This window comes from Solanum dulcamara, chromosome 12, assembly GCF_947179165.1.
Source record: "Solanum dulcamara chromosome 12, daSolDulc1.2, whole genome shotgun sequence".
Lineage (NCBI taxonomy): Eukaryota > Viridiplantae > Streptophyta > Magnoliopsida > Solanales > Solanaceae > Solanum > Solanum dulcamara.
Genome location: NC_077248.1, coordinates 28,005,418 through 28,031,000, shown reverse-complemented (window position 1 = coordinate 28,031,000; position 25,583 = coordinate 28,005,418). Strand labels below are relative to the sequence as shown.

At 38.2% G+C, this 25,583-nt stretch overlaps 1 protein-coding gene across 1 annotated transcript; it reads right to left on the bottom strand.

The window, feature by feature from the left end:
- Positions 1 to 276: 276 nt before the first annotated feature.
- LOC129877224 (protein RAE1-like) lies at positions 277 to 25,583 on the bottom strand. Its single transcript, XM_055952712.1, has 11 exons — positions 25,424 to 25,583; positions 25,082 to 25,168; positions 24,348 to 24,425; positions 24,076 to 24,266; positions 20,970 to 21,111; positions 7,350 to 7,430; positions 6,103 to 6,231; positions 5,518 to 5,595; positions 1,089 to 1,160; positions 683 to 763; positions 277 to 548 (listed from the first exon to the last, which is right to left on the bottom strand). The coding sequence occupies exons 1-11, from the start codon at positions 25,478 to 25,480 to the stop codon at positions 498 to 500; spliced, it is 1,047 nt and encodes a 348-aa protein (XP_055808687.1). The 5' UTR covers positions 25,481 to 25,583; the 3' UTR covers positions 277 to 497.

Here is a 25,583-nt window from a genome sequence, read left to right as displayed (position 1 = left end):
ACCCATTGTGTAACATCTTGACCCGAGCGATCTCAACCATGAAACCTTCGAACAGGATTGAGCAATTGTAACAACTCTTAAACCACCCAAATTCAGTTCAAATGCCCCCTTTGCCACCCCTTAACTTCAAGACACATTGACGACTCTACTTTATGAAGTAATTACGTATTTCAAAAAATAAAACAGCTAGAATTCGACTTTTCAGACAGAAAGTACAGATATGGCTATCAATCACCACCAGGACGTTTCAGAGGCTACATGTTAGTGAAGCAGAGATGGAGACTAAGCAATTATCTAATTCTCTAAGGAGATTAAAGTATTGCTACAAGCAAGCTCCTACTAATAAGGAATATCAGACTCAAATCACTATCTTCTGAGTGTTCAAAAGCTCAAACTCCTACTCCCACAAATTAATTGCAAGACTGCAGACAGAAAAATGCAATGTACAGAACAAAACAAACTCTCTGAAATGGTGAGAAGAAGCTTTCCTGCTGACTTCACTTTCTACCGCTAGTTCCAATTCGTGGCTTGCCTTTAACCTCAGAATCCTCCATGAAAAATACAATACGTTAATTGCTTATAGCTGTAAACACTAATATACGTCTTTTTCTTTCATTTGGGGATTGATGAGTTTATATGGTTCAAATATAAAGAAACCGAGCATGCAGTTTATGGAATATACCTGTGGGAAGTGCAAGTAAATGTATGTTTTTGCAGTTGATGGATTATGATTTTCTGCACCCTTGCTCCAATCATAACAAACCTACACAAAATCAGACAAAAATATTGAAAACTGAAGCAAATATGCATGCAAGACTAAGAGAAGATCAGATACTTAAGCAACAATAAGACGTTAGCAGATTCAAGAACTAAAGGGAAGAAGAGAGGAAGAAAAAAAAGAAGGCCGGAGGGGGGGGGGGATTCTGCATTAATTCTGTAAGAAAAAGCTAAAGTGGAACTGGGGTAACTATCCTAGTAATGATTTTCTTAGTGGCACAGAGAACACTCCCTCGCGAAAGGGTGAGCATGAACGACAAAAGATATTCCTAGTAAAGGTTCTACTAAAAAAAAAGTAACCAAAAACATACCGCATATGCATAGATTGAACCATCATTGTTGAATGCGCTACAAGGTATGGGCTGGCTGCATCTTGACATTGCCTGAGAAAACACACATAAAAATCATAATGGAAGATGCCAAATGCAGCTATAAATGTTAAATATATCATGCAAGGAAGCGGGGAGATTGACGAGGATGTCACACACCGTATTGGGGCAGGGTGAATGAAATGGAGGCTCGCTTCCGGTGTGCTATGTGATAAGAGGGTGCCACCACAACTTAAGGGCAAGTTCTACAAAGTGGTGGTTAGACCGGTCATGTTATATGGGGCGAAGTGTTGGCCAGTTAAGGTCTCCCACGTTCAAAGGATGAAAGTTGCCGAGATGAGAATGTTGAGATGGATGTGTGGCTATACCAGGAGCAACAGAATTAGGAATGAGGCTATTCGGAACAAGGTAGGAGTGGCCTCGGTGGAAGGCAAGATGCGGGAAATGCGACTGAGATGGTTTGGGCATGTGAAGAGGAGGGACTCAGATGCCCCAGTGCGGAGGTGTGAGAGGTTAGCCGTGGATGGTTTCAAAAGAGGTAGGGGTAGGCCGAAAAAATATTGGGGAGAGGTGATTAGACAGGATATGGCGCAGCTGCAGCTGACCGAGGACATGACCTTAGATAGGAGGGTGTGGAGGACCCACATTAGGGTAGAGGGTTAGTACATAGTCACGGAAGTCTATCGTATTTGTAGACGCTTTAGCACACTATAATTTTTTGTTCTCTAATGTCTGCTATTATCTTATTACTTTTTACTTACCGTACTTTCCGTACTTTGATTACTCTATTTTATTTATAGCGTCTCCGTTCTGTGCCTTATCATATAGCTTTGAACTTATTGACCACTTCACTTTTTAGCCTTATCTAACGTCTTTTTATACTTTATTGAGCTGAGGGTCTCCCGAAAACACTCGTCCTACCTTGGTAGGAGTAAGGTCTGCATACAATTTACCCTCCCCAGACCCCACGTTGTGGGATCAAACTGGGTTGTTGTTGTTGTATTAAAATATTATTATGTTATTGCACTATTAAAGATTCAAACATGCTATGAAGAATGAGCCGGTGTCAAAACATGCTTAGCGTTATCGAAAAGCATGCCAACATTCCACATTTCATATCACTATTTCATTGACACAGATTTAAGTGGAAAAATTTGATAATGAAAAGTATGTATAGTAATGATTAAAAAGCTGTTTGATAGAGAAAATATACATCCAAGGTTAAAAATTTGAATAGCAAACGAATTTTAATTTTTGAAAGTTGTGAAAGTTGAATAAGACTGAAATGTGTCAAACACCGACACATTTAGGATATCCTAGAATAAAAAGTGTCATCTAAAGTAAGGATAAAATTGTAAGAGCTCGTTTGGTAAGGGAACAAATTATCTCGAGATTAATTATTCTAGTATTGTTATCCACCCTCAATGTGGGATAAAAATATCAGTACAATCCCGGAATAAGTTATCCCACTATTTTATCCCATCAAACATGGAATAAGTCTATTTTAAAATTAATCCCAATATTACTTTCTCTCATCTGTCGTACCAAACGAGCCCTAAAAGAAAAAATGATCAAGTATTCGAATGAAACGGGTTAAGCGGACTCTACTAAAAACAAGTTCAAAACTGACCCAAAAAAATCGAGGGACTGGGTCGATCAAAGAAAGCGAAGGGAAACCGACCCCGTCCCTTGGTTTCTTTAGTTTTTGTTTGTTTTACAATTATTTTCATACTACAACTACTCTGTCCCTCGGTTCATCCCTCGTTTTTTCCACACATTTTGGCGCGGATTATTTTTACCGGGATGAAATTGGGTAAACCGATGTAAAAAAAATGTTTTATCAACCCCACCCTGTTTGTCGTATTATTTAATTAATTAATTTTCTTAAAATATAAAGATAATATAGAAATAATTTTTTTATTTAATTCGAACAACCGACAGACAAGGTCAAGTTGTATGTCAGTTTTTCGGGTCGGGTTGTCCGTTGGTTTTATGGTCAAGATCTGGTCAACTCATATAATAGAAAAAGTGACTGACAACCTGACCCTGTCCGTTGGTTTTTCTTATTAAATTGGACCCATTCACGTTTTTTTCTTCCCATTTCTGTTCTCTCAATTTTCCAGTGATTCCTCACCCTCCTAGGCCACCGGTGCACCTCCGCCGTCCCTCCCAGAACCCCTCTTCCCTCCTCCATCTCCATTGTTTTTAGCCCAAGATTAAGAGGTTAGGATATTTTAAATTTTCAATCACATTGTTTATGTTCTTGTTAGATTTCATTGTTTGTATGTTTGTTGTTGGATTCATTTGTTCTTAAATTTTGAGAATTTATTCATGTTTGTCCTTGAATTCGTTCGAAATTGCCTCTGAAGTTAGGAATTTGTGTTTCTTATTTACTTTGCGATGTGGTTAATTTTAAGATGCAAGACAAGAGTAGATTTCTTCCTTAGTAAAATTTCCTTTGGGTAGGAAGATAGTGTAAAATTGTTGAAAGAAAAGTTGAAATTGAAACATATACATTCGAGATTCTGGACATTTTAAGTGATTGAGTTTTAAATTTATAATGTGTAAATATGAAATAATTTTTAAAAACAAATACAAAGTTCAGATCAAGGTTAGTTCCTTAAACTAAGTGTTGCCCTTACCCAGACTAATTCGTACTTGAGCCATATAAGATCATTATAGGAAAAGCATACCGCAAAGATTTTATTTCAAGAGCTCGAATTCAAGACTTTCTGACTAAAAAGATAAAGTAAATCCATATTCATCACCACAATAAGGGATTATATATATCTTCATTTACTAAATTATAATCCCAAGTCTCCACTAATTCAGACATATCCTATTTACTTATCCATCCAAAGTAACACTTAGAAATGAATAATATTCTGGAGAATAAAATTAAAATAAAATGATTTTATCCATTAATTTAGTGCTTTATATAATTTTAGTAATTAATCTAAAATACTCAATATATAATTACATTGAAATCCAACTTACTTTTTTTGGAGGATGTTGGTCGAATAATTATTAACCATTAAATAATAAAATTTAACTATCAAATTAATAAACTAAATTTATATGTAATCTAATTTATATTGAATATGTATACTTTTGTAAATGAATTATGAATCACCGTTTTTGGATTTATGATAGAACTAGTGAAACTTGGGGGGGCATGAGAGATGAATTTGTTCAAGGTGTCGAGAGTATTTATCACCCATGCAATGTCACTTTACCCTTTTCAAAGTCAAGGGTTGATTAGGTGTCCTTGTGAGTGATGCAATTACATGAAGCTTTTAAATCGAAAAAAGTTAAGGTTCATATCTATCGTAATGGATTTAAGCCTAAATACTTTGTGTGGACCAATCATGAGAGATCGAGGGGTGAATTGTATATATTTTATAATTTGATCGTGGGTGAAAGTAGTAGGTCTTCACATGAAAATAGTGTTCAACATGATAGGGTGCATGAAATGGTCAATGATACTTTCTGCATACACTAGGGATGAGACCCGAACAGTATTTCGAGGAAATACCCAGTGAAGAAGCAATGTGCTTCTATCAACAATTAAAAGAGGTTAGTCGTCCACTATGTATAGGGAGTCCACATTTTGTTAGACTATCGATATCAAATCAGATTGGAGTGTTCCTCAAGCTGCTATGAACTCTATAACCCAGAGTTGAACATAACTAATTCTATCAGGCGAAGAAATTGATTTCCAAGTTAGGATTATTATTTGATAGAATTCATTATTGTGGAAATGGTAGAACAACTGTGTTAACATGCTCTAATTTGTTGTTTTTTCGTTTATATTTTTCTTTTTCACTTGTGACTCCTTACATCACCAATTTGGAGAAAGCCATAAAAGTTTCTTCAAGAGGAAGACAATTTGTATCTAAAAGCAACAAAATAAAGGTACCAGAGGACATAACATAATGGTTCTCATAAATGAAGAACTCACAAATAGTATTTCCTTTACTTCACGAATGACTATCTGCTAAAATTTACTGGTCACCTGATCCAGACTATAAAGTTATAAATTTGTTATAAAGCTGATGTGTACCTAATAATACAGAGGAAGATTCGAGAAATCCTTGAAATTCCTAGATTCGAAAACCTAATATTCAGACAGGTCTATGTCGACCAAGTAAGTTCTTATAGAGAAATCCTCTTTTGCAACATTATAGTTTTGTCATAATCAAATGAATGAATAAACAAAAAATGAAGAGAGACATTTGGCTTTTAATGTCCAGAAACTACGATGTTCTAAACAAAGAAAGATGCTTTATCAATTTCATGCATTTATATGTATGCCAATTCCATTCATAAAGAATACATGCTAGAAATCATAAAAAATAAAAAAAATGTCTGAACTTCATAGAAATTAGCACTTAAAAAGGATCAAGGATACCTTAAGCCTCTGTTTGCTATCTTTGTCCCAAAAGTTGAAGGAACCATCAGATCCCGCAGTTGCAAATGTTCCATGTGTCTGGGTGAGGCAGATGTAACACATGATGAATGAGTTGAAGTAGAAATATTAGTAGTATTTAGCAATAGTATAAAGTCTATTTGACAATGACAACTACCCTAAAGACCAACTTTAAGAAGCAGTTTCCAGTGTTGTGTTTATCAACTTTATGTTGAGTTTGTGTTTAACACAAGCTTGCTATAGATTTTCAGGACTCTTGCTCTTACCCTTAGCAGTTCTCCCTACTTCACCTAAGCTAAGAATACCAGACTAAAGGTAAGGACAACTGAAATGGTGCACAATCATATCGGTTCTTCTAACAATAACTTGCCAAGAATTGTCCACACAGCAATTGACTGGCAATTTCTCTTTTCAACACTATATCCACCAGATTTTTAGAAAAACGATTTGAGATACAGCTACACATCCTCTACCTCCCAAAAGATGCAGCATTAACAGCAAAATTTATAGAGAATGAGGCTGGAAGAATGAAATATATAAAAATATAAAACGAGAAAAAGATCTTACAGGGTGGAAGTTCAGAGAGTTGACTGAGTAAATTTCGTTGCCCTCCCTGTGGCATTTGAATGTGAAGTTTTTACTTTGTTGTGAATCATCAAGATGATGCACACCAACCCGACCTTCAATAGAGCCAACCTAAATATAGGATGTATAATATTATAATGATATGTGTCTCAATGAGTCTAGAACCTAGATGCTTTTGATATAACATAATGTATTCACAATATCGGGAATTATTTACAGACCACATGTAAGAATGAAAATAAGCTATTAACATATGAAAACCGTTCAAGAATGCCTTGGACAGCAAAACCCAAACGCACCATAGAACTCCTTCTCAGAAAATAACTAAAATAGATTTAGTAGAAGTGTCTTTCTTGGATCAGCCTGTAACATTTATTACTTTTTCCTTTCTTGGACTTGTTTATGAAAGATCCAAAATGCTTTACAAACAAAACATCTACAAGAGTTCAGTTCACTGTTGATAGAAAGCTTCCTTGGTTGCTTCTCTCAAGACTGCTGAATAATTCAAGAAAGTCTAATCATTTCCTCCGTCACCCTCTCCACCCAAAACAAACAGAAAAGGTGAAAAGGAAAAAAGAAAATTTATTAGAGAGAGATCAAAAGAGTTTGAAGAGCTAGGACTGTCTCATAAGCTATTGAAAAAAGAAGGCCCATGTATGAATGAAGTGATTGGGCAGATAAAGAAGATATTGCGAGCATCATAAAGAGAGAGACTTTGCAATATCAGCTGGCATCTCCCAATTTAGGAGAGAACCAACTGAGTGATTTACCTCCTCCTTGAGGCAGCACAAGTGGCCTAAAACTTTGAGGAACAGTCTGATTTCGTTGATTTGTGCATGTTTCCAATTCTTTAAATACCACGTAATTCTCATGTAACAGGAAGTGTCTTATGCAGACCAATTCCAGTCTCCAGTGGAAGAAATTATGTAAGAACACTGTCATTATAAGGAAAGGATCTTGACTCAAGTGTTGGAGAATTTGCCAAAACAAAGGTAATAACACTCTTTTAGGCTCTCTTTATCTGTTCATCTTTAGTTTGATATAAGAAGGAATTTGTATCGGCTCAGAATATTAAGCTCTGAGATCATTCTACTAATCTCACTCCCTGTATGGGACTCTAACATTTGTATAAGGTGGGCAAAAAATAAGACTGAGCAATTTAAGATAGCATACACAAGAAGGTATTAGATCATGCAGTAACAAAACTACACTATAAAATAGCTACTCACCAAGAAACCTTGTTGATCAGGGAAGGCAGCTAAACACCGAGTTTGATACTTTAAAGGTGAGAGAATTCTCTTGAACTCAGTCTGTAACAATTTTAAGGAAATATAAGTTTTTAGCAATTTGAAGGAAATGCTAGTAATCTTAATACTTGAATATCCAACAACAATAAAAAAAATTAAGTATAAACTTGCTTGTGTTTGGTAGGGAGGAAGAAAATGTCTTCCTAGAAAATATTTTCTTGGAAAACAAGTTGGTTTCTTACTTATTTTCTAGTGTTTCGTAAGTAAACAAAAAAATATTACTCCAAGAGAATTCCCTGGCACGCTTTCCCAAAGTCCTCTCTCCTAACAGAGAAGGGCAGAACTCTCCTCCAGTGACCTTTTGTCATCGGAATCCACCCTTCTTCCTTCTTTTCTTCCCAACCATTCCTTCCATCATATTATCAGATAATGGAGGAAATATGATTTTCCTCGAGATGGGTTTCAAGTCTTTCGACATAGCAAGAGATGTATCTCGCATGATGAGCAGAGCAAGCTTTAGTCAGAAAACAATGGAATGGATTTGTTCGATCCTCAAGGAAGCATCAAAGGTGAAAGGAAACGTAGTTAAAAGATGGAAAAGGCAGGAGCATGTATCACATGTATTTTGTGCAAGAAACTTTAATAACAAGGTGACATATATAAGCATTATCAGCTTACAAGGAAAGAATAGAGCTGGACTAATAGTCCCTGAAATCACATTCAATGCTGGTTGGTGGGACTTGGCCACCAAAATTGAAAAGTTCATTTAGTACAAGGCCAACAAGACAGTTAGTAAGAATTACCAGATGATTGATAAAGAGATCCCTTATGCAGAGACTGTCAGGAGTAGTAAATGGTCTTCTAGAGAGATGGATACAGCCATCACGAAGAAGAGAAGGGACACCATCTTTATTGAAGGAGACTTCAATCAAACTCGGAACGAGCTTTTAGACAGAAGTCTTGTTGGTAGCTTCCCAGCAAATGGATCTGAGACTCCAATCCTCTCGAAAGTCCATAGATGGGCAAGTAAAAACTGGAACCAAGCTCATGGCCTTAACATCAACAAGATGGGACACAATCATTTCCTTTTTGAGTTTTCCTCCATTACTGTTGCTGAAAATGTTCTCAGAGGAAGAGAGCCGCTTGAATGAACCAGAGCATACGGCTACAATGGTGGTCGCCGACAGTGGTGCAATTCAACCTAGGGTAGACGTACATCATTCTTCGATCAGATTGGTTGGCATCCCTTTACAACTGTGGTCACAAAATGTATTCAGAGCAGTAGGAGACTTCTGTGGTGGCTGGGCAAAAACAGAGGAAACATAACTACACAATCACCTAAAATGTGCAAGAATACTTGTCAAAAACAACGGAACCCCATTCCAAAGGAGGTGAAGATAGTTTTCAAGGGTTTTGGGTATATCATACAAGTATGGGATGACACACCGACAAGGTTCTCCGTTGGAGAAGAAGGTCTAGGTGTCATAGGTGATAAAAGGGATCACACTTCGACTCAACAGTTAATACAAAAGGGTGGAGCAGCAAAGTCCACGCCCTTGCCAGCTAGTGACAGGAACACCCAGTGGGGTCTACAAAAGTTTTTGAATTCATTGAGTGTGCAGGTGACTTGGAGCAACAGAAAGGAAAAGAAATTAAAATGTTGGGCCCTCACTTAAACAAAAAGAATCCCGGTAATATTGAAAGGCTTTCCGAGCCATTACTCGATGAAATAGAAGCAAACTGCAGAACTCTAATGGAGCAAGTCAGAGAAGGCAATCTATTTCCACTAGAACGTGGAGATGAAGGTGATAAATTAGAATTTGAAGCAGCCCTGAGGGATGACGACGATATGTCGATCATCCAAACAGAGGAAAGAACAAATCTGGAGACTCAAACAGTAAGAAACAAGCAATTGGAACAGAAGGAGGAGGAAGGTACAATTGAAGATATCCTACCACTGAACTGTAACGAGCATGGAACTGGTACAGTAGCAACAACAACAACATACCCAATCCCACAAGTGGGGTCTGGGGCGGGTAGGATGTACGCAGACCTCACCACTACCTCATAGGAGATAGAGAGGCTGTTTTCAAAAGACCCTCGACTCAAAAGTCACAGTCCCAATTAAAATAGAAAAACAATATATATAGCATAATGGCACAAAAAACGAAAAGCGATGCAAATTTTTATATGAAAAGAACAATAACGATAGCAAAGTAATGTGATAATGTTATAATCAAAGGCAATAACAACACAACTATAAAGGCACGCCTAGGCCTAAGACCACCCTAAACCAGCACACGGCCAGACACCATTCTATCCCTACTAGCCTTGTACCCTAATCCGCAACCTTCACTCCTTTCTATCTAAGGTCATGTCTTCGGTGATATGGAGTAGCGTCATATCTTTTCTAATCATCTCTCTCCAGTACTTTTTCGGTCTACCCCTGTCCCTCCGCATAACCCCCAACTCCAACCGCTTGCACCTCCTAACTGGGGTGTCGACACCCCTCCTCTACACATGCCCAAATCATCTCAGTCTTGCTTCTCTCATCTTGCCTGCCACAAATGCCACTCCCACCTTCTCCCGAATAACCTCATTCCTAATCTCATCACTCCTACTGTGTCCACACATCCATCTCAGCATCCTCGTCTCCGCCACATGCATCTTCTGAACATGAGAGTTCTTTACTGGCCAGCACTCCACTCCATATAACAACGCTGGTCTAACCACCGTTCTGTAGAACTTACCATTAAGTTTAGGTGGTGCAGTAGCAGAGAATGAAATTCCTTCATGGATCCAACAGAACATAATTAGACTAAACAAAGAATTTGGGGTGCATTTTATTGGCTGTGAAGAAGTGGCTCTGAACCTTTTCATGGCGATTGATAGTAAGAGACAAACAATTGAGGAGGGGGTTGGAGCTATAGTTCCTATAACACCAATAGGGAAGGTCCCGAAAGAGCTAAAGAAACTGGAACCAACGAGTAATTTTGTGAGCAATGGTACAAGGAGTAGGGGGGTTGTTTATAGACAATTTAAATGAAAGTTAACATAGTTTCATGGAATGTAAAAGGCCTCAACGATCCAAGTAAGAGGCTGAAGATCAAAAACATGATGAACAAATGGAGGGCAGATGTGTATTGTTTCCAGGAATCAAAATCAATGGAGATATAAGCAGGATTGTAAACGAGATACGGGCGAATAGGAAGGTCAAACATGCACAACTAGAGGCATGTGGGACAAGAGGGAGTATCATTATTTTGTGGGATAGTAGTATTTGGCAAGGTGAAGTATGTGAAGTAGGGGCTTACAACATCACCTGTGAGCTCACAAGGTAATCACAGGATTTTGGGTGGCATTTTTCAGGTGTCTATGCCACAAATAATAGAGAAGATAGAGAAGTATAGGGAGAATTGGAGCCAGTGAGGAGTTTGTTCAGTGGACCTTGGGTGGTGATTGGGGATTTCAATGTAGTAAGATTCCCATCAGAAAAGAAGAATTGCAACAGATTCAATAAGGCGATCCGAGAGTTTTCTGAATTTATGAAGGACATGGAAATACAAGACTTACCACTTGTAGGTGGCAGATTTACATGGAGGAAAGGGGATAGACAAGATATTGCAGCAAGACTAGATAGATTTTTGATCTCTGAGGGATGGGAAGTAGCCTTTAGAAAGATTAAACAATCAATCTTACCTAGAGTAACTTCTGACCATAACACATTGTTGTTTGAATGTGGTAACTGGGAGAGATCAAACTCTTATTCTAAGTTTGAGAACTGGTTGTAGACTCAAGACTTTAATGAAAGAGCTAAAGAACAGCGGAATTCTGTAACTTATGTGAGAAGACCCGATTATAATTTAGCTAGCAAGCTGAGGTTACTGAAAGTCAAGTTGAAAGAGTGGAGCAAAACAGTACATGGCAACCTAGGTATGCAGAAACAGAGCATCCTCAATCAGTTAGCTGATTTAGACACAATACAAGACCAGAGAACCCCATCAGATGATGAGTCTTATTTAAGAGCAGTATTGACAGTTGAGTTTGAAGAAATTACCAAGAGGGAGGAAGTGACTTGGAGGCAAAGATCTAGGACCCTGTGGCTCAAAGAAGGGGACAGGAACTCAAATATTTTACATAGAACTGCTAGCTGCCACAAGAGGTACAACAACATTGATAAATTGATCATCAATGGATCCAATGTGACTGAACCAGCGGGGATCAGAGATGAAATAACTACTTTCTACCAGAAACTATACACAGAGACAGAATTTTGGAGACCTCAGTTCAACCCTAGATTTCAGTCTATGGTCAGTGAAGAGGACAACGCAACACTGCAAGGCCAATTTGAAGATCAGGAGATTAAAATTTTTGTGTTTTCATGCGCAGGGGATAAGGCACCAGGCCTTGATGGCTTCACAATGGCCTTCTTCATACAGTGCTGGGAAGTGATAAAACAGGAAGTGGTAGCTGCCATTCAGAATTTTCATGATCAGGGCTACTTTGAAGAAAGTTTCAATGCCACTTTCATAGCCCTGATCCCTAAGAAGGTGGAGCATCCGAACTGAAAGACTTCAGGCCAATTAGTTTAATTGGGAATATCTACAAAATCTTATCAAAGATTTTAACAGAGAGACTCAAGAAAGTTATGCCAAAGCTAGTGGATGATCAGCAAATGGTTTTCATAAAGGGCATGCAAATTATGGATGCAATTCTGGTGGCTAATGAATGTGTGGATATGAGATACAGGTTCAAAGTCCCAGGAATCCTATACAAGCTAGACATAGAAAAAGCTTATGATCACTTGAATTGGGAATATATATGGAGAACACTAAGGAGGATGAGGTTTGGCAACACCCGGATAAAATGGATGAGGTTTTGAGTCTACAGTGATGTTCTCTATTTTGATCAATGGCTCTCCAACTAGCTCCTTTTCCTCTGGGAGAGGGTTGAGACAAGGAGACACCCTTTCTCCTTTTCTCTTCATTTTGGCTATGGGAGGTCTAAGTGATATGCTGAAGAGTGCTCAGGTGAATAATAGAATTGAGGGTTTCAAAGTGACTGAGGGAGACTCTCTGGGAGTGTATTTCTTATTTGCAATATGTTGATCACACCTTGGTGCTCTATGATGCAGAGAAGGGGTTATCTTCATCTTCTTTGAAGCAATTTCTGGACTTCATAAAAATTGGGGAAAGAGTTTTGTCTACCCTATTAATGAAGTTCCAGAGATCACTACCTTTGCAAACATTTTAGGTGGCAAGATAGGGAACTTCCCACCACCTATCTTGGCATACCTTTGGGAGCTAAGAGTAAGTCCATGAACATATGGAACTCTGTGGTGGGAAATGTGACAAGAAGTTGGTAAACTAGAGAAGTCAATACTTATCCTTGGGGTGGCAGAGTCACTTTGATCAACAGTGGTCTGCCAACTTACATGATGTCTCTTTTTCCCATTCCAGAAGAAACTTCCTTTGTCAAGGTAATGGTGAAGGGGAGAAGAAGTATCATTTGGTCAAGTGGGATGTTGTTATAACCAACAAAAAAGAGGGAAGTTTGGGAATTAAGAAATTACAAGAACCTTCTGTTAAAATGGCTATGGAGACTGGCAGCAGATGATCAGGGCCAATGGAAGGAAATCGTCATTGCAAGATATGGTAGGGAAGGACCATGGACTACTAAGGAAGTTAAAATTCCTTATGGTATGGGACTATGGAGAACTATTCGAAATCAGTGGCCACAAGAATGTGGGGTAATTTTGTTATCAAAGCGGGAAATGGTAGAAAGACCATCTTCTGGAATGATGTATGGGTGGGACAAACACCTCTGAGGCAACAGTTTATAGACATCTACAACCCAATCAACAGAAGCTAGCTACAATCTCAAAAGTCAGAAATGCACAAGGCTGGAATCTGTCCGACAGAAGATTCCTCATTGACTGGAAAGTGGAGAGAAAGATTCATTCTACAATACCTTGGAACAAGCTAAGAGCCTGACCTGTGAGGAAGATAGATTGTATGGAAGATGGACAAAGATTACAAGTTCAAGGTGAAATCAGCCTACAAGTTATTGGATATCTCAACTCAAACCAAGGAATTGTGGCCTTGGAAGATGATCTAGAAAGGGAAGATACCATATAAGGGGGCATGTTTCACTTGGCTAGTTGCAAGTCAAGTTATTTGGACTCGGGACAACCTTATGAAAAGGGGAAGAAAATTATGCTCCAGATTTTTTTTTGTGAAGCTGAGACAGAGACAATAAACCACCTTTTTTTCATCGTAAAGAGGCTGAGAAACTATGGCAATGGTTCATTAACCTGAGGGGTATTAGATGGTCCATGCCAAGGAATACTCCAGAAGTCCTAGCATGTTGGAATAGAAATGGAAATCAGTCAGGGCACAAGGAGAGATGGAAGATTGTCCCTGCCTGCATCGGGTGGACAATTTAGAAGGAGAGAAATCAAAGATGTTTTGAGAACAAGAGTATTCCCTTCCAAAGCCTAAAAATGAACTTCTTAGCAACCTTATACTTTTGGTGTATCCATATTGTACCTAAGGATCTAGGGGAGATTACCCTAGTTTAAGATAGTTTATGAGGGACATAGGTTTTAGTTTGTTCCTATATAGTTTTAATGTAATTCAGCCTCTCTATCTCCATGAGGTAGTGGTAAGGTTCGCGTACATTCTACCCTCCCCAGACCCCATATGTGGGATTTCACTGGGTATGTTGTTGTACTACAGGAGCACACTATTGGTGTACTTCTCTTGTTAATAACACAAGTTAACCTTCTCAAAAAAATATAATAAAAAGAGTATCCTCAAGTTTTCCCTATCTTCTAAGTTGCTCAGACTCGAGTGCGGGTGTCCGATACGGGTGCGGATCTAGAGGTCAGATTCTCTATGATCTAAATTTTAAGATTCGGGGATATGGGTCCATGTATGGATACGAGTGCGGAGATTTGGATAAAAATAATTCAAATATCCAAAAATAGAGTTATGAAACCTAAATTATAAGAAATTATGTGGAAAACTTGAGGAGTTAATTGATCAAGAGGAGAATCCTGGAAGGAGATAAAAGGAAAGGGAGTGCAATAAAAATTTATATATACAAGGTATTCTATTTTCTTCAATATCACCTTAGTTTTTGTTTTGATTCACATCAATCATTGAATCTGTCCAAAATTTCTTCCTTGAATTTGGTCAAAGTATCCAAATCCAGCTGACCAGATTGAGTACGGATCTCACACCTACACCCCCATCATATCGACACGACCCATGGGTGCAACACCGAAAGTGAAGAGTCCGAGCAACTTAGTCTATCTTAACTCTTTTAAAAAAAATAGTGAGTGCTAAGAGTAAAAAGAGAAACATGGACCAAAACCTATGAAAATGTTAATTAACATTCTAAATGTTTATTTTGGACATTGCAAGCCTTCAACTTCAAATTTTTTGAAGTGAAAATGCTTCCTAAAAAGGTTTTACTAATATGACAATCTTTCATCATACGTAGAAGGTCTGGATATATTAACAATTTATTTTACATATTATATCATACATTACTAGTTTTATCACTCTATCCATAGAGTGACCTGGCCTCTACTACTACTTTAGGCCCACGAAAAGTAGAAAATAGTTGGCTGCCAAAATTGTAGAAAGACCAAGAGTTGACAAACTAGTCTCTCCAGTAAAATCATAAAGAACAGACGAAATAACTGTAGCAATAAACCGCAATTGCTGGAAGGTACTTTTAGTTCAGTTAATATCTTCGGATATAGGTCAGACTCCACTAAAAATGAATTCCCTGACATTTACAGTTTATCTCTTATCCTGATTCTACAATTTGCAGGTTGTAGTAGTGGAAGCTGGAAGATTTGTGGTGGAATTGCCAAGATTGGGAGGTGGAAAGATTAATGGCATTGTCAAGCAGTTTTCAGGAGGTAAAACAATGCATATGGACATACGATAACATGAGATGGACCGGTGGAAAAGAGATCTTCTCACTGCGTAGGCCTGCCAATAAAACTTGAATAACTCTAGGCACTTGATTAAGAATTCGCAAAGAAACAAAAGACCTGACAAAGTAGCTTGCTTCAGTTGGACAGCTTTGCCTGGGGCTTTCTTTACTCAGAGAATCTAAAAAGAAGAAGGGTTTTCCTGTTGAATGGGTGTTACACATGTAACGTAGAGATGAGACTCCAAGAATCTCCTTCCGTTGTGTCTTGTTGCAAAGACCGTCTTAGATACCTTGTCTGGGACATCTTCTCGAGTCTACATGCCTAGAGTGGGTTATGCTTACACTCATAGAGATGCACGTAAGTTGGTGTGGTTGAAAGGTGAGCAAATCGATTAGAAGAATAAGTGTCATACTATTCCAGGCAACATTCTATGGACCTTCCTGAAGGACAATCAGAGATCTTACAATGGAGTAATTTAGATCCCCACTCCCCCTTGAACACCAATTTTTTAGTGGATGTATTTCTGGTGTAAATTCACATATGTAAATGGTATAGATGATCTTTTGGATTTGATTAGCTCTCTAAGCTTTACATAGGGGCTTCAATTTGGCTTTTTAACCACTGCATCTTTAGGATACACTGGCTTTTTTAAAAAAATAATTGATTTCTATATCAAAAGAAGTGATTGTTGTAGTTTTTTTTTTCTTTTTTTCTAGCCGAAGGAAAGAAGCTGATACCTAGATCAAAATTTGCACACATAAAAGTACTCAGTAAGTATTAACGACTGTCCATAACAGAGTGGTGATGAGTGTTGAACAAAATCGTTTTTCCATCAATATTGGTTTTCTCCGATCTTCTCCGGCGGCCGGCTAAATTCGAGTTTTCTCTTTCTTTCTTGTTTCTTGAGACCCAGTTGTTAGTGCTTTTGTTTTCTCTTTCTTTCTTGTTTTTCTTCTTCTTCCTCAGCTTTTCCGACGAGACCCATCTCTCCGGAGGAATTCTTTTTTTTCCTTTTTTTCTTCTTTCTTTCTTTTGCTCGTTTTCCGGCGAAATACCTTCAGATATGACCTAGATCTATTGATTTCCGGCAACTTTTCCGGCAAATTGCAAAATCTCCATCACATATTTTCCAGGCCAGGTTTTATCTTTCCTCTCCTCAACTGATTATTTGTGCTCCCATTTATATTTTAGTATCACTTTTTGATAGTTTGATTATTATTCTTCTTTCTTAGTTCTTACCATTAGTGTTTAGTTATTTTCTTCAATTTCCTTCTTCACTTAGTGTTTAGTGTTCTTGATTTGCCTATTAGCTAGTGTGTGTTGTCTTGCTATTATACATTATATAGTGTCATTTTATCTTGTTGCTTGTATTTTCTGGATTTATTTGTGATCAATTTCACTTTGTAGCTCATATTGTTTTAGTGGCTTTGGTTACTGATGGTGGACTAGGGTCATGTCCTCAATTGGGGTTGAAGGTGAGGGGAAATAATGGTAAGAGGAAGACGTGTTTTCATAAGTTGAGAGTAGGATCGTGGAACATAGGGTCGCTGACAGAGAAGTCCATAGAGCTAGTGAAGAGTCTTAAGAGGAGAAAGATTCATATAGCCTGTGTTCAGGAGACTAGATGACTAGGTTCCAAAGCTCGGGTTGTGGACAGATTTAAATTATGGTACTCAGGAGGCTCTTTACTTTGTAGCTCATATTGTTTCAGTGAGTGGCTTTGGTTACTGATGGTGGACTAGGGTCATGTCCTCAATTGGGGTTGAAGGTGAGGGGAAATAATGGTAAGAGGGAGACGTGTTTTCATAAGTTGAGAGTAGGATCGTGGAATATACGGTCGCTTACAGGGAAGTCCATAGAGCTAGTGAATAGCCTTAAGAGGAGAAAGATTCATATAGCCTATGTTCAGGAGACTAGATGAGTAGGTTCCAAAGCTCAGGTTGTGGACGGATTTAAATTATTGTACCCAGGAGGCTCAAGAGATAGGAATGGAGTAGGTATTCTAGTCGATGCAGACCTTAGGGAGTGTGTGGTGGAGGTAAAGAGGATCAGTGATAGGATGATGTTTATTAAGCTAGTTATAGGCAGGCTTGTTATAAACGTTGTTAGCGCATATGCACCCCATGTGGGCCTGGATGAAGAGGTCAAAGACTCTTTTGGGAGTTGGATGAGGTAGTGAGAGGTATACCTAGTACCGAAAAGATTTTCATTGATGGAGATTTCAATAGTCATATCGGTAAAACTTCTGATGGTTTTGATGATGTCCATGGAGGCTTTAGTTTTGGAGAAAGGAATGGCGGCGGGGTATCGCTCCTGGAGTTCGCTAAAGCTTTTGAGTTGGTTATTGCTAACTCGTGTTTTCTGAAGAGGGATAATCAATTGGTCACCTTTAGTAGCACGGTAGCTAGGACTCAGAATGACTATTTACTCCTCCGGAAGGGTGATAGAGGCCTTTGTGAGGATTGCAAGGTTATTCCGAGTGAGAATACTACTACCCAACGTAAGCTTTTGGTGATGGACTTGAAGATTAAGAGGGATATGAGAAAGAAGACCCTTTATGACTGACCGAGGATTAAATTGGGGGGGGTGCTAACTCCCGCCCTTTCTCGGGAGATGGGTGAGAAGTTGACTGGTTTAGGGGCCTAGAGTAGTAGTGGAGATGTGAAAACATGTGGGACATGACAACTGTTGCATTAGAAAAGCAGCTACCGAGGTTCTAGGGGTATCGAGAGGAATCTTTGGTGGTCGTCAAGGAGATTGGTGGTGGAATGGAGAAGTACAAGGCAAAGTGAAAGCCAAGAAGGTTGCCTATACGGAGTGGTTGGAGTGCGTGGATGAGGAGGAGAAGAGTAGGCTTAAAGATATCTATAAGAAGGCGAAGTCGGCGGTCACCAGTGCTAGGACGACAGCTTTTGAATGCTTATATGTCGATTAGGGGAAAAAGGTGGGGATAAGAAACTGTATAGGCTCGCCAAAGCGAGAGAGAGAAAAGCCCACGTCCTAGAACTAGTAAAGTGCATCAAGGACGAGGAAGGTGAAGTGTTAATGGATGAGACCTCTATGAAGCAAAGGTGGCAAGCTTACTTCCACAGACTCCTAAACGAGAAAGGAGACAGAGACAGAGACATTCTACTGGGTGATTTGACGTACTCTCATAGTCTTTGAGACTTTGGGTACCGCAGGCATTTTAGGATGGAGGAGGTTAGACGTGCTATTAGCATGATGAGGAGGGGAAGAGCGACTGGCCCAATGAGATTCTGGTGGACTTTTGGAAGAGCATTGACAAGACAGGTTTGGAGTGGTTGACTAAGTTGTTTAATGTTATTTTGAAGACTGCTAAGATGCTCGATGAATGGAGGTGGAGTACTATGGTTCCATTGTACAAGTGACATCCAAAACTATAATAATTATAGGGGTATCAAATTACTAAGCCACACTATGAAGATTTGGGAGAGAGTGGTGGAGATGAGGGTGAGGAGAGGATGTCAATCTCAGAGAACCAATTCGGATTTATGCCGAGGCAGTCGACTACTAAAGCAATTCATCTTATGCAGAGACTGGTGGAGAAATTTAGAGAAAGAAAAAGGAATCTCCATATGGTTTTCATTGACCTTGAAAAGGCTTATGACAGTTTCGAGGGATGTTCTCTGGAAGTGTCTGGAGGCTAAAGGTGTCCCGATGGTATATATTAAGGCAATAAAGGACATGTATGTTGGAGCCAAGACTCAGGTTAGGATGGTGGGAGGTGACTCAGAGCATTTTCCTGTTGAGATGGGACTACATCAAGGATCTATGGTGAGCCATTTTCTGTTTGCCTTGGTGATGGATGAGCTGACACGTTCTACTCAAGAGGAGGTTCCATGGTGCATGCTATTTGCGGACGACATAATATTGATTGATGAGACTCGGGAGAAGTGTATGGAGGCTAAAGGTGTTCCGATGGTGTATATTAAGGCAATAAAGAACATGTATGCTGGAGCCAAGACTCGAGTTAGGATAGTGGGAGGTGACTCAGAGCATTTTCCTGTTGAGATGGGACTACATCAGAGATCTATGCTGAGCCCTTTTCTTTTTGCCTTGGTGATGGATGAGCTGACACGTTCTATTCAAGAGGAGGTTCCATGGTGCATGCTATTTGCGGATGACATAATATTGATTGATGAGACTCGGGACAAAGTTAATGATAGGTTGGAGGTTTAGAGACAAACGCTGGAGTCCAAAGGGTTCAGATTGAGCAGGACCAAAATAGAATACTTGGAGTGCAAATTTAGTGGTGCAACGGATGAAGAGGACATGGAAGTGAGGCTTGCCACCCAACCTATCCCCAAGACAGAAAGCTTTAAATATTTTGGATACATCATCCAGAGTAGTGGGGACATCAATGATGATGTCACGTACCGCATTGAGGCAGCGTGGATGAAATGGAGGCTTGCCTCTAGAGTCTTGTGTGATAAGAAAGTACCACCTAAACTTAAAGGTAAGTTTTACAGAATGGTGGTTAGACCAACATTGTTATATGGAGTGGAGTGCTGGCCAGTAAAGAACTCTCATGTTCAAAATATGCATGTTGCGGAGATGAGGATACTGAGATGGATGTGTGGACACACTAGGAGTGATAAGATTAGGAATGAGGTTATTCGGGAGAAGGTAGGAGTGGCATCTGTGGCAGACAAGATGAGAGAATCGAGACTGAGATGGTTTGGGCATGTGCAGAAGAGGGGTGTCGACGCCCTAGTTAGGAGGTGCGAGCGGTTGGATGTGGGGTTATGCGGAGGGGTAAGGTTAGACCGAAAAAGTATTGAAGAGAGGTGATTAGACAAGATATGATGCTACTCCATATCACTGAGGACATGACCTTAGATAGCAAGGAATGGAGGTCGCGGATTAGGGTAGAAGGCTAGTAGGGATAGAATGGTGTCTTGCCGTGTGTCGGTTTAGGTAGAATGGTGTCTTGCCGTGTGTCGGTTTAGGTAGAATGGTGTCTTGCCGTGTGTCGGTTTAGAGTGGTCGTACGTCTAGGCGTGCCTTTATAGTTGTGTTATTATTGCCTTTGATTATCATACTACTTTGCTATCGTTATTATTCTTGTCTTGTAAATTTGCATCGCTTTTCATTTTTTTTTGCCATTATGCTATATATATTGTTTTTCTCTTTTACTTGAGACTGTGATTTTTGAGCCGATGGTCTTTCGGAAATAACCTCTCTATCTTAATGAGATAGTGGTAAGGTCTGCGTACATCTTATCCTCTTATCCTCTCCAGACCCCACTTGTGAGATTTCACTGGGTATGTTGTTGATTTCTATATCAAAAAAAAACATGACATTGATGCACAAAAATGGTTGCACGAAAGTATTTAATCTCTAATAAAGAAACTTCATAAAACAGTCTTATAAACATCAAATTGCTTATTTAGGAGTTGTGGACAAAAATAAAAAGGTACCATCAGAAAAAATATCCACTACACTATAGAAAAAAGTTCACATGGAAGAGACATCAGTTAGTAGTACAGTATGTGTCATAGTATGTATTTCCAGCCAACAATACTAATTAACTAAGATAAAGATTAACCAAATTGCTCACAAGTACGAAATCTAACCGCTAAAATCTTTCCAATGACTTGAATAATTCCATAAAAAATGAGGAGTAATACCTGAGGATTCTGCAAATTGTAAACTATAAGATTTCTATCAGCTGTGCCAGCAACCATCAAAGGATATTTCACTGTAAGTGCGTAGCAGCGCTCAGGAAGTTGTTGGATGTATGCTGGATTTTGCTGTCTCAAATCCCAGTACCTGCCAAAAAATTGTGCCCAGGATTACAAAAGGCTAAATACAAAGTTTATTACAGAATCTTGGCGTTGATCAACATATTTTTTTTAAAAAAAGAATCTTAGCATGTGAACCCCCAAAAAATAGAACCTTAGAGAAAGATGACACTTGATTGACTACATATAAGAGAGTAATGACTTAAGAGTATGCAGGAACTGAAATGAAACCGCCACCCTAGGAAGATGCATTATTTTGAGTAAATTAACGCCAATATGTTTACTACATGAATCATTCTTTTGACTAACAAAACAATGGTTTGAAACTCTAGTTTTCCAGTCACCCACAAAATAATGAAGTTGGTTGTACTAAAGCTTCATTTGTTTTCACTTAATAAGGATATGAATCTGAATCATTGAGTCTCAACTCATTAAGTGCATTTGTTTGTTTTTTATTTTTAAAACATCTTAATTGATCTGAATAAATGAGATATGTCCCAAAGTTTTAACACCATTCAGACCCTAAAAATTCTCTCTCAAAGTCTGGCTCGCTTTTTTTGTTTTGCAAAACTCACGCTTGGCCAGTGTTTTGAGAAGTGAGAAGTGGAAAAAAGCGATGGGGGCTCGCTTCACAGAAGCAAGAAGCGTGAAGCGAAGCGCATGCTTTTTTCAGAAAAAGTGCTATTTAGTATAAAAATAAAAAATAAAAAATATGCATAGATAAATAATCAAAAACTCAAAAGACTTGGATTAAAAAGTAAATGGATAGTCAATAATCCTCATAAGTAACAACATATAAAGCAAATGCATAACCAAATCACAAAGAGATTAACATCCTATTCTTCAACAAGATCCTCAAACTCTTGAAGTGCCATCAACAAGGGTTCTACTTGGTCCTCATCTTCTTCCTCATCGGAGGACTCATCAACAAGAGTTCTACTTCTATTTGAACTTGAACTTGAATCTGTAGCTACTCTTTTTTCCTTGCCCCTTAAAGTACTCCCCTTAAAACCACAAGATTAAAAAATATTTAAATACAATTAATATATCTTTAGTTTAAGATCACAAGGTTCAGAAGTTTTTTTTAATACTCTGTATCAAGTCAAAACCAAACAATCAAATTGAAACGGAAGGAGTACCAAATCGAACCTTTAGAAACTGTGAGTGTAAACATATCATAGTATTTGTGTAGAAATAAAAGCTTTTAATTAAGAAATTATAAAAATGTTAATATTATATCTGGACGGAAGAATAAGAAAAATAGTGTCAAATAAAATGAAATGGAAAAAGTAATATAAAGTGAGCAGATCAGTAGTATTCTTATAAGTAATTTTGATTAGCTTTCTAATTAAATATTAATATTATATCTGGATTGAATAATAAAAAAATAGTTTCAAACAAAAATGAAATGGAAGTGACCAAAGTAATAAATTAATCTATACATAATTATCAATCCTCTAAGTGTAACCTTTTGGACTTTGTGGCAGACAAGTGATTCATGCTTTCGCTTTTAGACCTTCCTGGCAGTAGCACTAAGTTAACTTTATAATTTTTCTTAATATACAATTATGAGGAAAAATATGAATGATTTTCTCTATAAATTTTTTAATACTGAGATTATTTTTTCCAGTACCCGCTTTTTCCAAATAAGCGAGCTTTTTTCTCGCTTCTACATGAAGCGTGCTTCTCGCTTCTCCCATGAAGCGCACGCTTTTCTGAAATCGCTTCGCTTCACGGTATTGAAGCGCTAGGGCCTCGCCTCGCTTCGCTTCACGCTTAAAGCGAGCGCTTCGGCGCTTTTTCACAACACTGCGCTTCGCCATCTCACTCAAAGTTGGGCTTGCTTTTTCTTTTCACAAAACTCACGCTACGCCATCTCTCTCTTCCAAATATCTACCAGCCAACCCAATCTTTTCCTCTTAAACTGACAGGATATAAAGTCCTGGCTGGGTATTCAGGATTCTCCAGCCTTGATTCTGTATTTTAATGATAGTTCAGAGTTTTGAGATAAGGGTTTAACAAGACCCCTTTTGAAATATGATTTGAGAAGACCGGTGGCTAAAATAGGAGGCACTGGTAAAAATAGTGGGTTTGATCAGTTTCAAGAAAATAGCGGGTTTGGATGGGGTAGGTTATAGTTCAATACAAAGAAGAGAGGTACAAAAGTTTTGCTTCGAGTATTCTTTGAGATATTTCTTTGGAGGTGGCAACAGCTAAGCAATTCTCGAATCTACTGTTGCAGAATTGTTTAACTTTCCCTTCAATTTATCTTGCAAGCTTCGAATATGTTGCAAATGTAATTGTGAGTATTTCGGGTTTGTTGAGAAGTTTTATGTTTCCTGGTGAGTGAGGAGTGACATATGACCAGGATAATTGGTTTAACTGCATAAGCCTCCGTCCTTAATTCCAGTTAAAAATGTAATATGTAATTTTTGTTAATTGACCATGGACTGAGAAGCTTTGGTTGCCTAAATTCATCTTTTCTTGACTATATATAGTTGATTTTTTCAAACCAGATTTGGGTTGCTGCATTTCTCAAGCAGTGAAATTCATATGTACTTGATTTTATACAGTTCATATTTTCAAATCAAATCTGGGTTACTGCAATTCTCAAGTGGCGATAGTATTTCATTTCTACCCTCAAATATTACAATTTATTTTAAATGATAACTTAAGCTTTTTTAAGTTAAGAATTTTTTGGATATTTGTAGATATAATATTTAATTACATTTTTATTTGAATTATATATTCATTATGTTTAAACAGAAATATATTTTCGCACATTCAGATGCTGAAAAGACAAGCACTCTTAAACATACCCTTTTTTGTCTTTATTTGACCCCAAGAATGGATTCATTCCATATCCTATCTAAAGACAACATCAGACATTCAGATGTGTATTAAGATTCAGGCCTCTTGAAACAATGGCCCCTAAGACACATATTTTTGAGAAATGCAATATGCAGCAAATTCTACTTCACGTTCCACTTACCTCAGAGTCTTATCCCAGCTTCCTGTGACCAAGAGATTCATCTCTGCGATCCAAGCCAATTCCTTGACAGGAGCGTCATGCATGGCTACAGTTACAGGTTGACTACCAGATAGCGGCCACATTTTCACTTGCTTGTCACAACCTCCAGAGAAGACAGTTGTCCCATCATCCTTCCAAGTTGAGCATAGAACCTGCCAGAAATAGATTGTATAATAAATCCAAGTCATAAAGAAAAAAAGACTAAATTTACCAGCAAAATGCCCATATATTACCGGCTGTTCATGTGATATAGAGGCCTTGGGTACAGTTCCAACGTTGGCTCCACTTCCCATCACTTCCCAGCATCGCACCTAGAAAAGCTCACATAATAAGATTGATTTCCAGTTCCACCTAACAAACAAAACCATCTAGAAATAGAAGAGAGGCGGTATCTTAACATTGTTTCGCCCCCTCTTCCCAGTCCAAAAATCTTTACTGGCATATGTATATTACTAATAAAACCCAATATGTTGTGTAACTACCTTGTCCATCCCTCCATGCCTATATCCATTCAACAGATAAAAAGAGAACTTCTAAAAATAAATGTCTGTCTCTGTACTACAACCCTGCACCATGATTTCCTGTCACCCTTAATTATCACATACTCCTCCATATTAGATCCACAAGTAGAGTTATCTACACAAGTAAGAGATTTAAAAGATGTATAAGCTTTTCTAATATTATGTAAACAACCTATTTGGACAGACTACAAACAGGGATTGATGATTGGAGAGCCTATCAAACATTTCTCATGCTGAAAAAGAAATACCAATCAACTACGCATCAATCCCAATCAGTTCAGTTCAACTATATGAATCATTTATATAGTTTCCGGTCTATTCAAGTTCATTTGTTTCCAGTACTAAATAATTTTATCTTTTAAGGAAAATCTAAATTTCACAGTTCTCCCTACTCAAAAAGTAAAAAGACCCATGAAGGTTTTTAAATCAACAGAAAACAAACCAACCTGGTTATCCCATGAAGTAGCAACGAGAAGATTAGCCTTGGGACTGAAGCAGAGGCTTGATACAGAATCAGCAGGAGCTTGTTGAACCTTAACCCAAAATGTTATATACAATTTCAAGCATGAGCAAAAACAATACTCTCAAATTTCGCATTTAACTTTAACAGCTAATTGCATTCCCTCCGTCCCCAAAAGAAAACTGATTTTCAGTACTAATCGTATACACATATCTAGAAACTTCAAACAAAAACTTCAAATAACATGGAAAAAAATCGGAATCAAAGGGAAACTTGGAAAAGCAGATAAAAACTTGGAGTAAATCAACCAAAATTGATGAAAGAATACCTCGACAGACTTATTGGGATTTGTGTTCGCGGCAGCAGTGGCACCGAATATCGACATTGAAGCTGTTTATGCTCAGCTACAAGTTACAACCAACAACAAACACAAAACTGTCTAAGCTTATATTCAGAAAATTAGCGTATACTTTAAGCGGACAAAATGT